Source organism: Polyergus mexicanus, unplaced genomic scaffold (assembly GCF_030449975.1).
Source record: "Polyergus mexicanus isolate NDT 795.1 unplaced genomic scaffold, iyPolMexi1.0 SCAF_20, whole genome shotgun sequence".
In the NCBI taxonomy this organism is placed as follows: Eukaryota; Metazoa; Arthropoda; class Insecta; order Hymenoptera; family Formicidae; genus Polyergus; species Polyergus mexicanus.
Window position 1 is genome coordinate 4,477,505 of NW_027223340.1, and position 24,467 is coordinate 4,501,971.

General features: G+C 34.2%; 1 protein-coding gene across 10 annotated transcripts in view; it reads right to left on the minus strand.

Annotated features, from left to right (window-relative positions):
• The window catches only part of LOC138941873 (RNA binding protein fox-1 homolog 2), a 322,458-nt gene that overhangs the window by 50,229 nt on the left and 247,762 nt on the right, over positions 1–24,467 (minus strand). For all 10 annotated transcript variants that reach the window (XM_070311805.1, XM_070311804.1, XM_070311802.1 and 7 more), the window contains 2 exons: positions 20,048–20,102; positions 6,496–6,516 (listed from right to left, as the gene is read on the minus strand). In XM_070311805.1, the coding sequence (XP_070167906.1) occupies positions 6,496–6,516; positions 20,048–20,102 (76 nt within the window). The remainder of the gene's footprint in view (positions 1–6,495; positions 6,517–20,047; positions 20,103–24,467) is intronic.

Consider the following 24,467-nt stretch of genomic DNA (forward strand, 5'->3'; position numbering starts at 1 on the left):
CACAAAGGCAATAAGATCTTCTACATCGGGAGAAGGAAACTTTTTCCCGGCGGCAATATCAATTTTCTTCGCACGTTTCCGACGCGACCGCGAGACGAGTCAAGGTAAAAGAATTCTGACACAGCGTAAAATTGGAAGGAAGAACCGGACCGGTTGGGTTGTTGAGGAAAGAGAAAGACAGGACGTAGGAAAGCGGTATGAAATGGAATGAAAATTGTTGGAGAACGCGGTATGCTCCGGGAAGTGCGATATTGGGGTAGATAAAGGGAGCAGAGGAACGGAGCGATCTAGGAATAGAGGAGGGAATACTTCGGCATCTGGCTTTCTTTCTCGATTCATTCACTTTTCGCTGTGTCCCCCCTTTTCCGATATTGCCAAATTGACGTCCACGATTGCGCGCATTCGAGCGAATTTCGAGAAAAATAAAAACGAAAAATTCTTTCTTAATATGACTAACACGCGAACTGTTCGGGACGAAAAAAAGGAGGAAGCAGGACGATTTCCACGAGCATGATTATCGAGAACGGATTCGTGAAGAGTACCGAACGACGACGTCTCGATGAATAAATAGAGAACAGAGCGCGTCGACGGAAATATCCCGACTATTCGCAACGGAAAGCTCAGAGGCGAGATGCTTTTGCGAGAAGATCGGAAAGTGCGCGGAATGAACACGTCGACGGAATGATGATCGTGTAGTTAAAGAGAAAGAGAGAGAGAGAAGCAGATAAAATTGTAAAATTACGTCCATTTTTTCACTTATCCTTCAAACTATCCTTTAAGGCTGTATCTGTTTACGCAATGTTATACAATTCAAATAAAACTGTTCGATAAATTTTTTTATTCAATTAAGATATTAGCTATTTCGTTTATATAATTTTGTATATATTATGCGTATTAAATATTAACTGGAATCTTCTTCAATAATTCGCTATCTGCTTATTCTCTAATTTTCTCCGACGAATGACAGACACATGCATATGATCGTGCAATCGTGAGAATCGGTTTTCGATTAACTCGTCGACGATGTACGGAAAGATTCCTCTTTATTGACTGAGATGTGACAAATCGTTCCGCTTGCGCGTCGCGCAGATTTATTTCGGTGAACAGTGACAAGAGCAATTTGCTCTTGTATCGATTAAACGATTTGCTTTGTTGCTATTCTCGCTTTGCTCCAAGCCTCGATGATACAGTTCTTCTCGAAGCATTAATATTGAAATATACTTTGTATGCATTGAATCTCTCAAAAATTAAAATTTCAATTATATAAAGAATAAAATAATATTCACAGAATCTATCGTATATACGGGGTGTCCCAGTTTAAAAGTTCCACCCTCATAACTTTTCAGGATCAGCGTTTGAAGGAGAACGATTCGGATAAAAGTTGTAGGGAAACAAAGGGGTCTATCTAATAGTGACCTTGGATTTGACATTAAAGGTCATTCTCAAGGTCATTTGAAGGTCAACTTTCGTTTTCTAAATGGAAACCCCTATTTTTCATTACATATTCTTGTAGCTTATCTCGAGAGCTTTTCAAATCACTGTAATAAGGTATGTTTTTATTAAGTACTTTTTAAATTACTTTATATTTTAATCTGACATATATTTGGATATTAAAAAATTAAATATCTCGTAAAATATTTAGTTTTCGATAATCTTACCGTAATACTTCTATGTACAGAATAATGAGACAAATCAATTGGTATAAAAAGATAATTGTTTTTGAGAAAATAATTTGCAATGTTTTTTTTTTTTCTTTTCACTAATTGATTTGTCTCATTATTCTGTACATAAAAGTATCACGGTAAGATTATCGAAAACTGAATATTTTACGAGATATTTTACTTTTTATATCAAGATATGTCAGATTAAAATATAAAATAACTCCAAAAAGTGCTTAATGAAAAAATACTTTATTATAGTGTTTTGAAAAGCTCTCGAGATAAGCTACAAGAATATGTAATGAAAAATAGGGATTTCCATTTAGAAAACGAAAGTTGACCTTCGAATGATCTTTGAAAATGACCTTTAATGTCAAATCCCTGTATATGTTAAATTTATGTAAGTTAAAAAGATACAAATACTTGTAATATTTTATATATATAGCTTGAAAGTTATAAAAATAGTAAATATTTTGTAATTTTTGAATGATTTTTTCGATTTTCCGTAAGTATCATCGAGCTTGATGCAAAATTGAAACTATCATATTTCATTGATATGGTTACGTCTATTCGTGTACAAAATTTACCCGTTCGTTTTACGAAAAATAACGATTTCTTTTTACTTATCACGTTCTCTTGTCCTCGTTTTTCATATTAATATCATTTACTTAATCCGTCAATTTTTCTTCTCTTTGTCTCTTTTCTCGTCTTATTTATGAATACAAATTTTTTTGTTTCCACAAACATATATACTTCTACGCGTCTTTATGCAATTTTAAAACATTTAATCGCTCAAACACAAATATTTTCATTTGACAATTAACTATATAGGCTATGCACTAATGTGTCTTAATCTATCAATCTGTCTGAGTAAAAATCTACTTTCTACGTTTGTAAAGTGGGGCATTATGGCACATTGATCAATGGATCAATAGAAGCGAAATATAAATCACGTCATTCCACATATCTACGGCTATTTCATAGCAAATTACCCCAATTTACTCGTTTGGCGAATAATCGATGTTACGATCTTTGGAATGTCGATTTAACCCTGTAATAGAGTACAGTCATGCGGTTGCGTAATACTGTTCTACGTCCTCCTACGTTGATCCTGCAAGTATACATTTTACCAAGCACGGCAAAAAAGCGATCGTTCGCGGGTGTAAATAATCACGTGAGTATAAAAATAGATAGCGGGAAGAACGATGACCGGATGCGCTATACACTTGCAGAATCACGTGAATTTAATTCTACGTTATGTCTTCTAAACGGCATTTACCATAAAGTGCAGCCGTATCTCTTCTCTGTCCTATGTAAATGTAAATAATCTAGCGTACGCTAATTATACGAAATATATATTTCTAAGGTAACGCTCACATATGATCACTAAAATCAATACCCTGTATTTGTTTTGGCACATTTAACTTATTTATATCCTCCATGTAGTATTCTCCGCGTTGCTTTAATAATCGACAATAAAATAATCCGTATTTATCGAATATCATTAGACTTTGCGAAAATAATAAACGAGCGAGATAAATGATGCTGATAAATCGGTATTTGCCTCTGCAGTCTCGATCAGAAATTCGTAAATGTATAAAAAAAACTTATATAATTATCTATCATTAATACTTTATACCCTGTAGTCGTTTCGTTAAATCTAAATCTACAAGTTGTTACGATATTATCGAGTGTTTGTATATATACAGGGTGACCCATTTTAACTTAGGCAGCCAAATAACTCGAAAAATAAGCACACTACGAAAAAATGTTTAGAATCAAAATTTTGTCATTTCGAGGGGGACGTACAATGACGTTAAAATGAGCCCCCCCACCCCTTCCCCTGGGCGGTGAGGGGGGGCAAGTTTGAAATCTTAAATGGGAACCCCTATTTTTTATTGCATATTCGGAATCTTTGGCTAAAAACACATACAATTTGTCTGAAACATTTTTCTCGATTCATGATAGATGGCGCTGTAATCGACGAAATTCAATTTCTTCGATTTCTCTTACTGAGAACCCATGCTTACGATTCTGCAATAAATTAACAATAAAAATACCACGTTTTCATTGTTAATACTCGAAATTAGTCTTAAAACAAACTTCTCCATAGCCAAAACTGCGAGCAATCTAGGGTCATTATTATTATGAAGTCTATTCCTTCGCCTTTCGCGATGAAGTGGATTATTACGAGATCTCCTTTCAATGTTTATAATTTGTTGATCAGTAGGATGGCGGCGATTTGGGAATCGCTCCGCATAAGTACGGGCAGTAAGTCTGTAATTTCTACCACATTCGCCAAAGGTTATAAGAATATCGACTACTTCTGTAGGCGTATAATTTGCCATTTTACCAGAATTTTATCAGAGTACAAATGTTAAAAAAATACATAAACACTTGTGACTTTGGCACTAAATGGACAAAATTTTGGAGGGATACTTAGAGGAACTCCATCAGATGGAAAGTCCAAAATGTCTCGGTACTTTGCACCATTCAAGTTGCCTAAAGGGCAGGTTACGCTAAAAGCAGTTTCTTGAGAAGTAATTAATGAGTAATAAAAAATAATGAGAAGTTTGTTTTAAGACTAATTTCGAGTATTAACAATGAAAACGTGGTATTTTTATTGTTAATTTATTGCAGAATCGTAAGCATGGGTTCTCAGTAAGAGAAATCGAAGAAATTGAATTTCGTCGATTACAGCGCCATCTATCATGAATCGAGAAAAATGTTTCAGACAAATTGTATGTGTTTTTAGCCAAAGATTCCGAATATGCAATAAAAAATAGGGGTTCCCATTTAAGATTTCAAACTTGCCCCCCCTCACCGCCCAGAGGAAGGGGTGGGGGGGCTCATTTTAACGTCATTGTACGTCCCCCTCGAAATGACAAAATTTTGATTCTAAACATTTTTTCGTAGTGTGCTTATTTTTCGAGTTATTTGGCTGCCTAAGTTAAAATGGGTCACCCTGTATACATAATATCTGTATTGAAGAAAAATATAGCGAACTATCAGATCAATACATCTATATAAAAAAAAAAAAAAAAACTTTTGAAGCTAAATAAAACTATTTTTTTTTTCAATTTTTTCCAAATTCAAAGGAATGCGAAATATAATGTAAAAGTATTATCTCGCAAATCAAATTCTCGTCCGAATTGAATTTGATCGTCTAATTTCAAAACAATGCAACATCTCGCAATCGGTTTGCCTCTGCATTCTAATTGTCGATTCCTAAAATTATCGCATCGTCAATTTAAAACTTACGCGTCATCATGGCCGATTTTAAGACGATTTAAATACTTTCGCTCTGAACGTTGTTTCACACGCGGTGAATAACGCGTGTTACAAAACGTAATATCAGAGTTTAAGCAATTTGATATAAATAATTTAATATAAAATTGTATCACTTAATTTTCAATAATGATGGACTTTGCAATAAATATATAATCGTGTCAAAATATTTTTTTATAAAACGACAATGATACTTTTGTTTAGTATGTCCTGTTGTTTAATCTTTTTTTTTTTTTTTATGAAACGTGCTTTCTCTTCCATTGTCGTAATTTTATTTTGGTCCCGAGTGCTTTGTTAACGCACTTTTCTCCGCGTGAGTGCAAAAGGTGCTACTATTATCCCTCGTAGCTTTCTTACCACAAAGACAATGATAAGACCGGGGGGAACGACTTCGCTTCGGCTCGAAAGGAACAACAAAAATAATTGGTTGTGCGAGAGAAACTTAGGAAGGGCTGAGCATGGTATTTCTCTCCCAGATAAAAGAAGACAAGTACAAAAAAAAAAAAAAAGATACATAAAAATGTATACGTGACAGGAGAGACAGTCTTTAATCCCGAGCTGGCTGAACGACGAGCAATTAGTTGTAGGTAAATAAATATTCTGGATCACCCACCTTGCTTCTGCTGGGATCATCGAGAACCCTATAAAGAAGGGACGCGAAAGATCCCGTTTTCACATGCTCGTCGAGAGAATTTTGCCGAGCACCCATTTAGGGTCAGTGTTAGACCTGTGTCATCCGAGATCCATCACAATGACCAGAAACGATACACGAGCACCACGAGCTTTGCTTCGTGTCGCTTTCACGCGGAGACGCGATTCGAATGAACCGAAACGGCGGTAGATTGAAGAATTTTTTTTCTATCCGTAATTTAAAAAAAAAAAAAAAACGCACGAAAATTTTTTTTCTTATTTCGATATAATTATCATTAATTAATATAATTTATATCCGTTGTTATTTATCCATCTGAGAAAAAATTCGATCAAATTTAGATCTCTCTACTAACAGGAAAAAAAAAAAAAGATATTTCTGTATTATTTAATAAACTCATACGTAATTACGGAATTAATTTCGCCAACCAAATAAATTTTAGTTTTGTATAGAAATAGCTTTGTTGCAAATCGATATCTTCACGCTATTATCTTTCCGCGGGAAGTCATTTTTCTTCCGTCGACTCCGTCCATTCGACGACGCGTCTCTAAAATTCGCGCGAGACAAAATTGTGTCAATGTAAATCGAAAAACAGGGGACCTTGGTCCCTTCCCTGTGTGGCTATACGTGGTTATTCGTTTTGGCTTGGTCGTGGTGTGTGGCGGCTGTTGGAAAGGCTTTAAAATAAATACGTTATCTCTCAAAAGTGTTTCTCGCGCGACATTCAAGTGTACTGGATGATCCGCGCGCTCGACGAGGAGCGCGAGGGCCGTGTATCTCATTGTCGTCATTGTCGTTGCCTAATTGGTCGTTGCCTTCAGGAGAAGCCGTGACAGTTTTCACGGAACTCGAAGTAGAGATTCAGCAGTGCCGGCTCTGGCACGTCATGGAAGCACCTACCCTCGGGCCATTGTACGCACACTGCAACAAACGAAAAAAAAAACAAACCATACGTTACATTGTATTTCGCATCCTATCCTAACGAAGAAGGGGAAAAAAAAAACATCTACGCAACATTTTCTTTTGCAATTATAGCGGCGTTCTTCGATTCATTACCGGCGCCAAGAGCTCTCAACGATGAAGCCGCCACATTTGTCGCACGACCGGCGAAGATAATTAATATAATAGAGTATTTAACGACATTCGCAATTACTTGGCGTAACGCGTTAAATGAGCACATATGCATATATACAGGGTGTCCCATTTTAAAGGACCCACTCAAATATCTCAGAAACACTGCGTTAAATCGAAAAATGTTTCAAACAAAAGTTGTGTGGCCCCCCTTCAAGGGGGCCATAAGATGGTGACAATGATTTGACCTTGGAAAATCATTTGAAGGTCATGTGAAGGTCAATTTTAAAATCTTAAATGGAAACCCCCATTTTTTATTTAATATTCTTGTAGCTGACATCGAGAGCTTTCCAAAACACTATAATAAAGTATTTTTTTATTAAGTACTTTTTGAGTTATTTTATATTTTAATCTGACATATATTTGGATATTAAAAAATTAAATATCTCGTAAAATATTTAGTTTTCAATAATCTTACCGTAATACTTCTATGTACAGAATAATGAGACAAATCAATTAGTAAAAAAAAAAAAAAAAAGTTTCTAAGAAAATTATTTACAATGTATTTTTTTAAACAATTATTTGTTTTTTTTTGGCACTAATTAATTTGTCTTATTATTCTGTACATAGAAGTATTACGGTAAAATTATCGAAAACTAAATATTTTACGAGATATTTAATTTTTTATATCAAAATATGTCAGATTAAAATATAAAATAACTCAAAAAGTACTTAATGAAAAAAATACTTTATTATAGTGTTTTGGAAAGCTCTCGATGTCAGCTACAAGAATACTAAATAAAAAATGGGGGTTTCCATTTAAGATTTTAAATTTGACCTTCACATGACCTTCAAATGATTTTCCAAGTTAAAATCATTGTCACCATCTTATGGCCCCCTTGAAGCCACACGACTTTTCTTTGAAACATTTTTCGATTTAACGCAGCCTTTTTGAGATATTTGAGTGGGTCCTTTAAAATGGGACACCCTGTATACGTACATACATGTATAGGACAGACGGTTATTTGAATTAAGCCGAAAATATACCCTGTCACCGTTAATAGCTTGCTAGCTAAGAACACAATTATACGAGGAATATAATTTCGTCGTAAAAAATTATTATTATTATAATTTATGTGAATAATATAAATTTATAATTGTATATAAATTGTAAATTAGATTTTAGTGACTTTTATATTTACTTTTCAGCGTGCGCGATAAGATCGTAAAAATATTAATATCAATTTAAATTGAATTAAGCAATTTAATGAACAGTTTTTGCTATGTAATTAAAACGTTTGTTTTTATTCTCCGCAACAACAAAGTTGCACAGGAATAATCGCTGGCCGTGATGGTTGATTGATTGCTATTAAGTTTTTAATACTCGAAACGATCGACCGTATGCCACAAACTCCATTCTTTTTGCGAACAAGAATTTTGCTGTGAAATACTTTTTTGAAAAAGATGATCTTTTTGCCTCTGGTAAATTATTCGTGTATTAAAACGAGATAATGACACTCCCATATTCCATACTTATACACGTTGTAAAAGAAAAGATAAAAAAAAAATTTATAAATTTTAATGCAGAAAATTGATAAATTCTGAAGCGCAATTAAATCATTAACAAAAATGATAATATAATATTATAAATAATAATTTATTGTTAGATTTTCAAATCAAAATGACAATAATTGATAAATAATTTGTTATATTATATAATATATTTGTACTTGTGCAATTACTTATAGATTCAAAATATCTTTCATCCGAGATATAAATAATAATACCATATAAAAATGTGCTCGCGTTTCTATTATCATATATATCTTTATTATAGATATATTTAAAGTCAATTTTCTCTCGCATGCAAATAAAGAATATATAATACGAATGGAAAATAGATTTTACGTTCGAAGAGATACTAAGTCTGTCCCTAATTGGCCACGGGGAATTATGTAACAAGAAGATTTTGGCTCCGGTCGAACAGACGGCAAACTATCGACAGCGCATTTTCCATCATCTTATAAAAGCTGACATTGCAATTTTCTTTCAGGACGCGCGTGTATACTATTCGATTTTGTTATCGCTGGCAGATGAATAACGCGAGAGACGAGCAAAGTTTGGTACTTAGGGCGTGATTTATGGCGCACTTTTTACGAGATTACGCGCATAGAGATGTGCTTTAAAATCAAATCACAAAATTATTCCCTTTATATCAGACGAGAGATTAGGCGAAAATTTACAAACTCTTATTAAAGTTCGCTCGCGCATTCTCTGCCGCGCATCAATTATTAAATACTTTCATTAAATCTACTTCTAATTAATTGGTAATTTAATACCATCAGATAATTAATTGCGAAGCAGATCAATATTATCAATCTCTTCGTACACGGTTTATCAAGAGAATCGATACGCCCATTATTATTTGAATAAAGGGATAAACACAGATAAAAAAATGTCTTCGATAAATATAGACTACGAGTTACGTAATATTAATATAAATATAAAACATTCGAGTAAATATACGAATGCAATAAAACACGCACGCATATATAAAATCATAAAGATATCTTATACAGGGTGTCCCATTTTAAAGGATCCACTCAAATATCTCAGAAACGCTGCGTTAAAACAAAAAATGTTTCAAACAAAAGTCGTGTGGCTTCAAGGGGGTCATAAGATGGTGACAATGATTTGACCTTGGAAAATCATTTGAAGGTCATGTGAAGATCAACTTTAAAATCTTAAATGGAAACCCCCATTTTTTATTTAGTGTTCTTGTAGCTGACATCGAGAGCTTTTCAAAACACTATAATAAAGTATTTTTTTATTAAGTACTTTTTGAGTTATTTTATATTTTAATCTGACATATTTTGATATAAAAAATAAAATATTTCGTAAAATATTCAGCTTTCGATAATTTTACCGTAATACTTCTATGTACAGAATAATAAGACAAATTAATTAGTGCCAAAAAAAACAAATAATTGTTTAAAAAAATACATTGTAAATAATTTTCTTAAAAACAATTTTTTTTTATACTAATTAATTTGTCTCATTATTCTGTACATAGAGGTATTACGGTAAGATTATCGAAAACTAAATATTTTACGAGATATTTAATTTTTTATATCAAAATATGTCAGATTAAAATATAAAATAACTCAAAAAGTACTTAATGAAAAAAATACTTTATTATAGTGTTTTGGATAGCTCTCGATGTCAGCTACAAAAAAGTTAAATAAAAAATGGGGGTTTCCATTTAAGATTTTAAAGTTGACCTTCGCATGACCTTCAAATGATTTTCCAAGGTCAAATCATTGTCACCATCTTATGGCCCCCTTGAAGCCACACAACTTTTGTTTGAAACATTTTTCGATTTAACGCAATGTTTCTGAGATATTTGAGTGGGTCCTTTAAAATGGGACACCCTGTATAATAATCTCGCACAATTTTCTTTTCCGCTTTCCTTTTTATACACCATGTTTCAAGACACCGCATCCTCCGATCGGTCCACCGATCGCGTTTAAGCACGGCGATACTTTCTTAATGACGCATGATCTACGTGCGCGTAATGGGATGCGATTTTGCCAAGCACGCTCTGACGAATAGCAACGGCAAGATTGATCGCGCGATTGCGTGCCGTGCGGTTGTATCTCTGGCGAAGCAGCTGTAACGAAACGGAAGGTGGCGAATTACTCGCCCTTCGTCCTCGGAAACCCCCTCTCCTGTCGCCCACCAGACCCATCATCGTTTCTATCTCATTCTTCCCACCAACTAGCTTGGGTATCACGTCGCGATGATCCGTAAACGGGATGATGCCGGATGCGATGTTGTCCCCCCTGTTAGTTCCCTCGCGGACGCGCGTATCTAACGGTCACTATTAACCCCGATTTTCGCCAGATTCGCGAAACCAGCGTGATATAAATGACGATTGAAGCGGAAATGAACGATCGGATGCCGGCCCTTTGATAGAAAGTTTCGCTCGCCTTTGATAGAATTGCATAATGAGGATGTAACGATTATCGGAGATAATCGTGTTTATTGATAAAGGAAAAATCTCCAAATTTACAATCCAAATTTACATATAAATCTAGATTCCGCAGAGCGACAAAAATATTTGTGTGAATTTTCATGCATAAACTATATTATTGTACGTGGCTTTTTCGAACATAATTACAGGCATTGTAAATACAAGCGCGCACTTTTGCTCCTCCAATTTTAATTATGATTTTATGAATTAATTAATTTATATATGTAATGTATTTTCCACATTAAATTTAACACGTATACTGCGTTCTTTGAAATAAAATTTATTTTTAATCATAATATAAGAAGGCTATATATATATATATATAAAAGTCGTAAACAAGTAAACTCTTTTTATTCGGTCTTTGAAAAATCTTAATAATAGTCACTAGATTTAGAAACGTATTACAATACGTATGCTTAGTTCGCAAAATTTGAAAATAAAATAATGATCCGCGAGAAAACAAGATTAATCTAATAATTTAAGCTTAAGATTTCTTTGAAAATGTTCTTGCGCGCAACCGATGTAATATATTAATTAATTAGTGCAAAAAAACCAAATAATTGTTTAAAAAAACACATTGTAAATAATTTTCTTAAAAACAATTTTTTTTTTTTTTTTATACTGATTGATTTGTCTCATTATTCTGTGCATAGAAGTATTACGGTAAGATTATCGAAAACTAAATATTTTACGAGATATTTAATTTTTTATATCAAAATGTCAGTTTAAAATATAAAATAACTCAAAAAGTACTTAATAAAAAAATACTTTGTTATAGTGTTTTGGAAAGCTCTCGATGTCAGCTACAAGAATGCTAAATAAAAAATGGGAATTTCTATTTAAGATTTTAAAGTTGACCTTCACATGACCTTCAAATGATTTTCCGAGGTCAAATCATTGTCACCATCTTATGGTCCCCTTGAAGCCACACAACTTTTGTTTGAAGCATTTTTCGATTTAACGCAGTGTTTCTGAGATATTTGAGTGGGTCCTTTAAAATGGGACATCCTGTATATATATATATATATATATATATATATATATATATATAAAATTACTTCGGGCAAAGGTGTAATCGCGCTTTGTGGAGTGTTCGTTGCGACGAAGAAATCTCTACACATTTTCGTCCTATCTTTATTCCGATTCTCGCGCGATATTTCGATATATCAGGTCAGCACATCTTTAGACAGAACGCGAGATCCGCGAAAATAAACGTGTCCTCGTTCCACTTCTATGGAAACTACCTTACAAGATGCGATTTCTTCGTCGAATTTATTTATCGAGCGCAACCGACAATAATGCCCGATTTGCATGAAACTTATCGGATCTCGCGACGAGCATGCGCATCGGAAATATATCATGCAAATATTACGCAAACACGTCGCGCTGTGGAAATTTCCTTCTCGCTTTCCCCTTTCTCCCTTTTGTACGTTTTTCGTCGTTCCGCGAATTTTTCGCGCGAAAATGCCGGCGCGCATATAAAACACGCTGTAATTCCATTAAACCCCGTTTCCAATGTTAACCGCCAGCGCGGCGATAACGGCTACCGAGAGATCTCTCGCGCGCGCGATGAGAAGAAAAATAAAATTTTTTAATAAAACGAAGCTCGGGTCGACCAAACTTTGTCGTTCTATTTCTCCTAGCGTCATCGTTCTATTCTTTTCACGCTATTCCTCCATCGGCCAACTTTGGCAACGCAGCGAGAAAACGAAGAAGTTGCCGCGAAAAGTCCGAAAGAACGTGCTAAGGGTTGCACGAGACCCAAGACAAGACAATATTCGCAAAAATATTGTATTGGTCTTGAAAATTTTAATCTTGTCTTGGTTTTTGTATCAAAGATCTTGTCTCGTCTCGTCTTGCCTTGATTTTTATTAACAGTTTTTATTTAACATTAAATTATTTATCAGCTTGATAAAAAACAGAAAATAGTAAGTATATCTGCTTTCTTCTGTTATCCGAAGCGCCGAGTACGATTTTCGTTTGTTCTTTACTGCGTATGCTCGCGTCTCGATTGTGCAGACGCAGTCTAAAAACTAAACCAAGTTCTTCTGCTGAACATGCAAACATTTCCGAAAATGATAATAAAAATTCGGAAGTAAGTGCAGTTAAACAATGCACATAGAAAACTTATTTTAAGTATGAAACGAGAAACAATGAAAAAATCGGCGTATGTTTATTATGTCAAAAAGAAAATGTGACTAAAGAAATAAAAATGAAAAACAATAACACTACTGGATTAAAAAAAAACATTTGGAGAAAGATCATAAAAAAGTATATGAAGATTTATTTGGATCAAAAGCAATGAGAAATAAAATATTGTCAGAAAAACAAAAAGCGATAGATATATTTTTAAACGTAAGTATTGAAATTAAACTTTATAAATTAAGTAATATAAAGTAATTAATTTGCGCTATTTTTATGTCACATTAAAGTGTGTAATGATAATGATGCGCAGGCTCTTTAAATTTGAATTTTTTAAAGTTTTTAAATTTATAAATGTTTTTATTTACTAACAATAAATAAAATTTTTTGTCTTTCTCGCCTATTTCCATATTAATTAAAATCTCCGTTCGGAGATCGGGAACAATTAGATAACTTTTTTTAAAAACCAAGACTTCTCGATAAGATCAAGAATCTTGATAATTTGTTTTGGTATTGTCTTGATAATTAATTAAAAATCTTGTCTTGGTATCTCGTGCAACCCTAGCAACGTGCGATCCAGTCGCAATTAAAAATGCGAGATTGATTCTTTTCTCATTGAAAGTATTCTTGGATTCTAAAAAAACTAGCTATGTCACGTGGATAACCATGAATCTATTATCAAGATAAAAGAATCTTCACAATTTTGGCCAGAATAAAAAATCTTTTCCGCAGAACCAAATGTATTTTATATCTTACAAATAGAACGATAAACATGTAAAAAGAAAAAGAAAATATTAATAATAACATAATATTATATCAAATCATCAAAGATAACAATGAAAATTAAATGGAGACGAACGGAAGGAAGAAGGGAAGAGATGTGATTTCAAGACGAACAATTTTACAAGAACGAAAAAAAGTTTGCGGTAAAGAGCAAAGTTAGCAAGGAGAATTTTTCTGTTGGAAGTAAGATATTACGTGCGATATCTCGATGTACGTTACAGTGCGCTTTTTCTTGCACGAGGAGGCATGTAAGACGGCGGCTCGCTTCGGGGAAAAAAAAAAAAGTATGTGACAACTTGTGAGAGAAACGAAAGAGGAAACGAAGGAATGGGACACGGAGAACGTGTCGCGCTACGGGACGTTATTTACGCGACAATTACTAATCACGGTAAGACTCTGCGTAAATTATAAGTATCACGTAGCACACATACCGGTATTTTCACGGAATCAGCGAATGAAGGAGACAACGAACGGAAGCGTATCCGTAAAACGCGACCGGTCCCGCGAAAGAACGACTCGCTAAGCGACGTAAGAGAGGATAAAGCACGGAAACGTCAGGTGTAATCGTGGCGAATGACGGCTCGCGTTTCGGATGCAAAAAAAAAAAAAAATAGAGAGAGAGAGAGAGAGAGAGAGAGAGAATCAAAATTCTCTCGTCATTTACATGCTTTTGCTGTATAATAAATAAAGATAAAAACTATCTCGCTAAAAACATTCTCCAAAACGTGAGAAAATATATATCAGAGAAAATATTGTTTGATATTAAAAATAATGTTTTTTTTTTTATAAAAAAAATGTTTCTGATTAAATTGATCTAGCTACGTAAGGTAAGTTAAAGGAGAATCGTTAAAATTGTCAAGCGCGTGAATTTTCCATGTACCAGGTTAAGAGTCCAGAGACCATGTATCGCCGCTTAAGAGAAAGTGGGACGGACGAGGGTAAGTGTGCAATTTTTTATGACTCCGCTCTGTAAATCCTGTCGATCCGAGAAATGTATAGGGGTGGGAAAAAACGTATACTAGCGACGAAAAACGGGTCGACGGGGTTGAGCCGCATAGCTCTTTCCCGCTCGATCTCCTTTCAACGTTATTTATACAGGTGGCGCATTTACAGAGAAGTGTATAGGAAGAAGGAAGAGCCAGAGTGAAATAAATTTGCGGACAGAAACGGCAATACTCGGTACATTGCACATTGTTGGATAACGAGATTTCATAGAGAGTGCAATAGTACTAAAATTATTACTTTATATTTTAAAAGGATAAAAATATGTTCCAAATAACGCAATTATATGCGTTCTATTTGCGAGAGAATTCGAGAATCGTGCTGCTTTTATTAAAGTCATTAATCAATGCTTAAATACTCAAATCCCAATCTATATTCGAGTAAGATAGAAATAATGACTTATCCTCGAAGATACATGGTTTCCGAGTGAAGATTAATAGCTGAATAATGAGGTGAATTACCGTACCTATATTTGCCGCCGAACAAGCTCCTATAATTAGAAATATGTCCTACCTTTATAATAGAATTGTATTGCATATATTTTACCTGATATACTACATTATAATAATATCGTGACGTGTCAATTATTTTTTTAATGTTGGCTATAAATAGAAAGTTAAAAAAATACGTTATGTGAATATATTGGGTTGAGTAAAAAGTCATTGCGTATTTTTGCAACAGATGGCATTAGTTCAGTTTTGGCAGTACTAGAGTCATTCATACATATGTTTATCATATATCGTTTAACAGCTGAGAGTTTAAGCTTCATTCTAAAAAAAAAATTGAGCGATTTGGTTGAGTTTTGGAGATTTTACAACAAGTTGAAGATGAAAGACCAAACTGTGCATTTTCGCCATATTTTACTGTTTTACTTCCATAAGGGAAGAACGCGCGTCAAGCTTGTGAAAAATTGCGTAAAGTTTACGGTGACGATGCTCTACAAGAACGTCAGTGCCAAAACTGGTTCAAGAAATTCCGCGCTGGTGATTTTGATCTCAAAGATGCTCCTCGGTCAAGAAGACCCACCGAGGTTGATGACGACAAAATAAAGGCATTGATCGAGTCAAACCCTCGTTACACGACACGAGAGATTGCAGAAACATTGAAGATCAGTCAAAAAAGTGTTCACGTCCACCTAAAGAAGCTGGGATACGTAAGCAAGCTCGATATTTGGATTCCTCGTAAACTCAAAGAAGTTCATTTGACGGCGCGTATAAACATCTGCGATATGCTCATGAAACGTGAAGAAAACGATCCTTTCTTGAAACGAATGATAACTGGTGATGAAAAGTGGATTGTTTACAACAATGTGGAACGCAAACGGTCTTGGTCCCGACGTGATGATTCGCCTCAAACGACTTCAAAAGCAGAACTTCATCAGAGGAAGGTTATGCTCTCAGTGTGGTGGGATTGTAAGGGTGTGGTGTTTTTTGAGCTCCTATCAAGGAACCGAACAATCAATTCGGATGTGTACTGTCGGCAATTGGACAGTTTGAACGAATCTGTCATCCAGAAACGTCCGGAGCTCGTCAATCGTAAAGGAGTTGTGTTCCATCACGACAACGCGAGACCACACACATCTTTGGCGACCCGTCAAAAATTATTGGAGCTTGAATGGGATGTGTTGCCCTACCCAGCATACTCGTCTGACCTTCCACTTGTTTCGCTCTTTTTAAAGCTCCTTGTGTGGAATAACGTTAAATTCAGATGAGGCGGTAAATCAGCACCTTGTTCAGTTTTTCGCCAATAAAGACAGGTCCTTCTACGAACGGGGAATTATGAAGCTCACCGAAAGATGGCAAAAGGTCATTGAACAAAACGGAAAATATATCATTGATTGATCTTTGTTGTTTATATAAATAAATGACTTTGAAAAACATACAAAAAATACGCAATGACTTTTTACTCAACCCAATATATTACCATATATAATCAGGGTTGGGAACGTTAACTCTATAAAAGTAACGCGTTACCGTTACTCGTTACCGATTTTAAAAAGTAACGCGTTACACTGTTACTTCCAAAGTAACGATTCGTTACTTCTTCGTTATGTTTTTGTTTTTTTGTAATGCTAAAATAAGCTATTAGATTATAAAATTATTTAATAATCAATATTAAACATAATAATCTATGTTACGATTAAAAACTCTAAATTAGTCTCTATATAGCAAGCGTTTTTTTATATTAAACTTATTTAATGATTTTAATTTTTTATATTAATATCTTTACTTTTTAATACACACTTATCTTTATAGGAATTTAAATTGTAATTTATAAATTTCAATTCTGTCGAAATTTTTTATCAAACATTGTTTTTAAATATTGATAAGAGAAATATTGATATTATTAAGAGTGTATTCCAATATTCGCTATCAGTATTGTAAAATCTATAATTTACGTTACTATAGATTTTCAATACTGGCAGTGACTATTAGAATGCAGCCTATGATAGAAGGCTAGAAAATATTTTTTAAAAATCTATTACATCTGTTGAATAGATATAAGATAATAAAGAACCAAAAAATAACGACTAATTCGTTATCGTTAGAAACAGAAAAAAGTAACGATCGTTACCGAAAAAAAGTAACTGTAACGATAACGACGTTACTTCCCAACCCTGTATATATAATGTATATATTATATAAATTATATTAAATTATACGTGCACTTTTATATCAAATTACACAACTATTACACACTCCATCGACAGTTGTCGAATCGGTTATTAGAGGCGTCGCACGGGCAACGTGTGCACCTCCTCTTCACGCGATAAATCGACCGAATTGATCTTAATAACGTCTCTCGGAGCGCGCGATGAGGGCGCGAGACTTAGCATTCCGATAATTGCATGTCGCGTGCGTGGGTACAGATTAAACCACGGGCGTACAGACCGTCACCCGATAGAGAGAACATTCGTCTATCGATGTTGGCGAGAATCGCTTGAGCCCCAAAGTCCTATTTGATTTGCGACTAAACCGTGACGAGCGCATTCACATTCATATTTTTTTCAATCTTAATTAAGAGATTCGCGCGCGTAGTTATGTTTATTATGAAAATTAATTTGATTTAAGCTCAATAAATAACGACGATATTTCGTTGAAACATTTATTTGAGAAATTTATAGAAAGAGAAGAATTTAATGATACATTAATTAAAATAGACATCTGTCAATGCTAATTGACCAGCGTATCAGAGATATGAATAAAGAATACATGGTATATAGGATTATAGATATCAGTTTGTAAGTTCGTTGTATTCGCAAGTTTAAACGAAATCATGAATGCGATTATAATTAGAGACGTCGCTGACAAGAATTGTGTTCGCGTTAGGAAACACTTGGCAACTCCCCCGTTCGATCGTTATTACCGTTACAAGTATCGATTTATTTATAATCACATGCGCGCGTGCTAGCTTGGCTATTTTGATCCCCAAAAGAGATCGACATCAATCTCGGTTAATCCTCTCGATCAAAGGAGATTCGTCTGAAATGTGAGATATTTAAGTGAATCGTGACGAACATGATGAAAATTTTCCTTTAAAAACTTGTTATTGTTACTTCTAATTTTATTGATATATTACTCTTTTGTATTATGTGTTTGGATATGTTTTTTTTTTTTAAACTTTAAAATTACACGTCATTACTAAACGCGATAATTTGTCATGTTAAATAAAGATCCTTGTAAAGATTATTAATTACGAGCCAGAAATATTCGCTGGACTGAAGGACTTCATAGTGTAATCGGCGAAGAAGCTATTTGAGCAGTCACTTGGTTTACGTAATACCACATATATTTGCAATGTGTTCTCTTCGCAGCTGGTGGTCCGTCAAGTAATCCGGATTAAGCCGCAATTTAAATCGGGCCGTACGAAGGACCGGAATAAAGTTAAATTTAGTTTAAAACGCTCTGCTTTGTACTCGTAATAGATATTGTGCGCACAATATAAAATTTAACAAAATAAAAATGTTTTATACTCTCTCTCTCTCTCTCTCTCTCTTGTTAAAAGGTTAATGCAACTATAACTCTTATAAATATAAGTTTACTCTTAAACTCTGTCGTATTGATTTTTAAAACAATATACTATTTTATTTCCTTTACACATTGTAGAAAATAACTTATGCCCAAGATTCCATATGTAAATATGTGCTTATATTTTTTCCCGATATTCTTCAAATTTGAATTTCAGATTTACGTACACAAACAAAATGTATTCTTGAAATATAAAATAAATGGAATATTCGCGCGCGCGTTCGTGTGTGTGTGTGTGTGTGTGTACATGTACAGGGTGTTAGGAAAGTCTGGAAACAGTCAAATATCTCGAAAACGAAACTTTTCCGAGAAAAATGTTTCCAACCAAAGTTGTAGAGCTCTAAGTGACGCATTATATAATAATATTAGTATGACCTTAAATAGCACCGTCAAGGTCATATAAGAATCACTTTGAATTTTTTAAACGGAACCCCCTATTTTTCATTACATATTCTTGTAGCTTACCTCGAGAGCTTTCCAAAACACACATAATAAAGTATTTCTTCATTAAGCACTTTTTGAGTTATTTTATATTTTAATCGCACAGAATATTTTTATCCGTCCATTCTAAGGAAATTTCACATCCGGATGCGTATGGCAAAAGAGAAGGAGAAAAGAAAATGGCAGAATTTAGAGGGCGCGAGATTTCTTTCGTCTTATTTTGCAATATAAGGGAGAAGACGACTCTTTTACATCTTTACGTCGGCGGAGGTCGGGAACGAGCAACGCGAACGCAGGAAATGTATATTTGCCGCGGAAATAATCTCCGGTAAAATACACGCGCTTGGCGTTCGTACAGCATAAATCGTGTATGCGATAGAAATGATATACGGGCTCTATATTTTTTTATTATTTCATACGATGGACTATCGCACCGTGCGAGAGTAATACCGCTCGATCGACCATTTCACGAACCACTTTCGAAAGCACGGTCGTACTTTTCTATCTCGAGTTTCTGCTGCGTTTCGTGAAACTTCAATTTCACGCATCAAATATCCGCGAGCATACACACGAATGAATATTATATACATAATATAATCTTACGTTTGAAGAGAGAAGAGTGTCTAGTTTTTCGGCTCAAAATATTTCGATTGTACGATATTTTTTAAAATAATTAAAAGCGCGAGCAAAATCATTTCAACTAACAATAAGTTCCTATCATAAATCGTACTTGCTTAGAATCTTTCGCGCCTTTTTTTTCGTAATATTTCCGATATATCTCCTTACAATGTATGCATAAAATCCGGCAATCCGATGAGCAACACGCTATATAGGATATTTAAGCTCTAATGGAACCCTGTCACAATACTCGGGGCGTTCAAGTATTAAAGGGCCCGAGGGGAAGCTCCGAAAGTTACCGAGAGATAAAAAGGATAAGAAAGTTTCGACATACCGTTCGGAACCGTTGGCGGCTTTTTCGTCTGTACCCTCGCTGTTGCGTTGTTCACCTGTCGAATTATAAGAAGAAGCACATATTAGAACAACCGAAACTTCTTTCCAATCCGCGAGAGATTTCTATCTAACATCGGCCAACTTTCGGGAGTCGCGCGTCGTCACATATAGAGATCGCGGGCTTTAAAAAATAAAAAAGAAAATAAAATAAAACATATCCGCCGTTAAATATGACAATCATAAAATATACGAAAAGAAAGCTTCAGAATTTTTATTATCAATATGATACGAATTAAATTTAAAAAGTGTGAAAATATCTCACGATCTGATAATTTTTAACAATGAAATATTTATGTAGATGAAACAGCTTACATTAAAATACAAACGTAATATAATTATTAGCCGAAATAATAATGAAATAAAGTGTGATTGTATAAAAGCGGCGCAATCACGATGGAAGTACAATATATATCTGAATCGAATAAAATTTGGGGAAATTTGACAATTTTAGAGAGATCTTTACATATTGTCATATACAGGGTGGTCCTCGTAACGGTCGCCACGATTTTTAAGGCACTTACAATAATCTGACATAAAAAAGTTTCAAACAAAAGTTGTGTGACTTCAAGGGGGCCATAAGATGGTGACAATAATTTGACCTTGGAAAATCATTCGAAAGTCATGTGAAGGTCAACTTTAAAATCTTAAATGGAAACCCCCATTTTTTATTTAGTATTCTCGTAGCTGACATCGAGAGCTTTCCAAAACACTATAACAAAGTATTTTTTTATTAAGTACTTTTTGAGTTATTTTATATTTTAAACTGACATTTTGATATAAAAAATTAAATATCTCGTAAAATATTTAGTTTTCGATAATCTTACCGTAATACTTCTATGTACAGAATAATGAGACAAATCAATTAGTATGAAAAAAAAAATTGTTTTTAAGAAAATTATTTACAATGTATTTTTTTAAAACAATTATTTGTTTTTTTGGCACTAATTAATTTGTCCTATTATTCTGTACATAGAAGTATTACGGTCAAATTATCGAAAACTGAATATTTTACAAAATATTTTATTTTTTATATCAAAATATGTCAGATTAAAATATAAAATAACTCAAAAAGTACTTAATAAAAAAATACTTTGTTATAGTGTTTTGGAAAGCTCTCGATGTCAGCTACAAGAACACTAAATAAAAAATGGGGGTTTCCATTTAAGATTTTAAAGTTGATCTTCACATGACCTTCAAATGATTTTCCAAGGTCAAATCATTGTCACCATCTTATGGCCCCCTTGAAGCCACACGACTTTTGTTTGAAACTTTTTTATGTCAGATTATTGTAAGTGCCTTAAAAATCGTGGCGACCGTTACGAGGACCACCCTGTATATATATATATATGTTTACTAACGCTTAGAATAATGTTCCTTGAATTTCGATGCGAAATATATCGATACGTGAATTTGATGGCGAAAAAATTCTGAATAATTATAATCATTTTGAGGCAATTGAAAAATTTCACGAAAACACGTTTAGTGCCGCAATACAAATTGTGCTCAAAGTATAGGAAACTTTGACAATTTTACGGGGCCACGCGTGAATCCTATGATCAAGAATGCGTTGTTCGATGCAGAACCGCATACTTCTGCATCGTACACGAACCAATCGTATGCAATGTTTAAGAAACAAAATTAAAAAAATTGTATACGGTTGCACGTTCCTTCCTATTGTATATCTCGTTTTCGGGTTTATCGGGTTTTATAAATAAATAGTCTACATATCAAATTCTTTGTGATCATAGTTTCACTTTATATCGCTTACTTTAGATCGCGTATGTGTTTTGTGATGCGTGCAAACGCAACAAGTTTTCACTTGAATTAAAATTTTTTTTTTTTCTCTTACCACTAGAATTTGGCTTCTGATACGTAAATTTGCAATCAATAATCCATTAAGAAATTTATCAATTTAGAAAATAAATCAGGATTCCTGTAATTTTAATGAAATGCGTATCCAGAATTTTTTTCGCCGTCAAATTCACGTATCAATATATCTCGCATCGAAATTCAAGGAACATTATTCTAAGCGTTAGTAAACATATATATATAACAATATGTAAAAATCTCTCTTTAAGGAAAAAAGAGATTTTGTCTTTTACAGCTTCCAACTTGCAAAATAATATATTGATAAATGTTAGATAAATTCGATTAAAAATTAAAATAAAGGCTCAAACAAGATTAAATGGGTATGATTGTCAATAGAAACAAATCATAACAATAAATATATTTTAGATCTTTACGCTAGATTTACATATTTATCGTAATTTTATTTTCGAGCAAAACGTTATTTTAGAAGTTTGAAACTGCAAGAACTTTGACGGTCGACGAATTTAACGCTCCAGTAACAATCGATCATTCGCTATTCAGTAATATCTTCATTATTCACCTTATATCTATTCATCGTTTTTTAATAAACGTCACAATGTTGCCGTCACACTCTATTACTGATATCGACCTGCGAATTAAATATCGACAGTAAAAACGTTTTTAGTCACTGAATCGCGCATTGTAACTAGGCGACAAATTCGCACAATACGTGTATAAATAACGCGCGAACAATTCTCGCATTTAATCTCGTCGACCTGCAAAGAGAGCTTTACATGCGCGTCAATTGTCGAGGGAGAGGGCGAGGGCGACAACGCGGTTAAATAAAAGTCAACCCGACACGTCGAAGGACGCAACTAATTTCTTTTATTACGCGACTTACGGATATCAATTACACGAGACAGTTAAATGAAAGCAATAAAAAAGAAGAAGAAGAAAGGAATCGATTGTCCCGCCGCGTCTGTCAAACTTGTTCCCTCTCTCTCTCTCTCTTTTTCTCCTTCATGACCGAGAGAAAACAATGGCAAGTCTTCCGGTAGATTTCCGATTATTTCAATTTCGCTCAAGTACTTTTGCGTCTGGCAAAAAAAAGACGAGTCTCCGCGGGTGGATCGCGACTTTCGTTCTTTATCGAACGCTTCGCTTACCATGGGCTCTTCCGCTTCGCTTTTTGTTCTACCTACCTGTCTACCTACCCATCTACCACTCGCCTTTTCATTTTCCTGCCCCACTTTGTGTCCACTTGAGCAAGGATAGGAGAAGAGTTGCCGTCGAGACATAAAAGGCTTTGCGATATCGTATCGCGTACGTTTCTACCTTTGAAACAGCACGAAAACGCATGTCGGATTCAGTACAAATGTTTCCCGAACGAGGCTACTTGGGACATTGAATCTTTTTCTTTTGATATTTTTTCGTAACAATGTTTTTCATCGGAAGTAATTCTACAAATGTGCGATCAAAATTAATTATTATAAAAAAGTAATAATTAAAAAAATTAAATAATATATACATATATATATATATATATTAGGTGTACAACTTTGCTTCCAACGTTTTTTTTCCAAAATTCGAGGCTTTATTGTAAAAAACTGGTTAGGCGTTTTGAAATTGCTTGTTGAGTCACTCCCAATGATCGTGCCAATTCTTTTTGACTTTGATTCGAGTCTTCATTAAGTAATGCCTCCAATTCTGCATCTTCGAAAACCTTCTCTCTTCCACCGCTATGCCGCGCTTCGACGCGAAAATCACCGTTCTTGAAGCGTCGAAACCACTCGCGACGCGTTCTTTCACTAATAGCGACTTCGCCATAAGTATTTGAGAGCATTCGATGAGCCTCAGCCGCAGATTTCTTCATATTGAAGCAGAAAATTAAAACCTCCAGCAAATGACGAGAATTTGGCTCGTAAACTGACATTTTCAATCGAGAGTAACTTTATGACGCGGACACAAATCGACTAATGTTTCTATGGGGTTATGTTGACAGATGTCCAAGTTTATCGCATGACGTCTATGATCTATTTATTTCGACCGCTACTTACCGCTAAAGCCATCTATAGGAAAACGGCGGAAGCAAAGTTGTACACCTAATATATACCTTGATAATTAAGGCAAGTCATAGTCTACGAAGATAGTATAAATGAAAACAATCAAACTTCTGTAATCGCTACTTGTTCAATTCACGTTGATATACCATACATTATTCAAATCACATATGTAGATATATATATTATTTACGAATTTTAATTTATCTATTAATTTATTTTTTTTTTATTTTTTAAATGACTCGAAACTGAATTTCGCGTGTTGCGAAATTTTTCAAACGTCAGCAAGTACAACGTTCTTCACAGCTGATTGATAAACAAAAAGATTCATGTGTCTCCAGGGCCAATCACACACCGATTGTGGCGCATCGTCGAGCAATTTGCATTTTACGATCTTGTTTCTAGCAACGAGCATTTGCTACCGACTATCGTTGTACATCTCGCGACACAAGTAGTGTAGAGTTAAACGAACATTGTTAGTAAAAGAATATG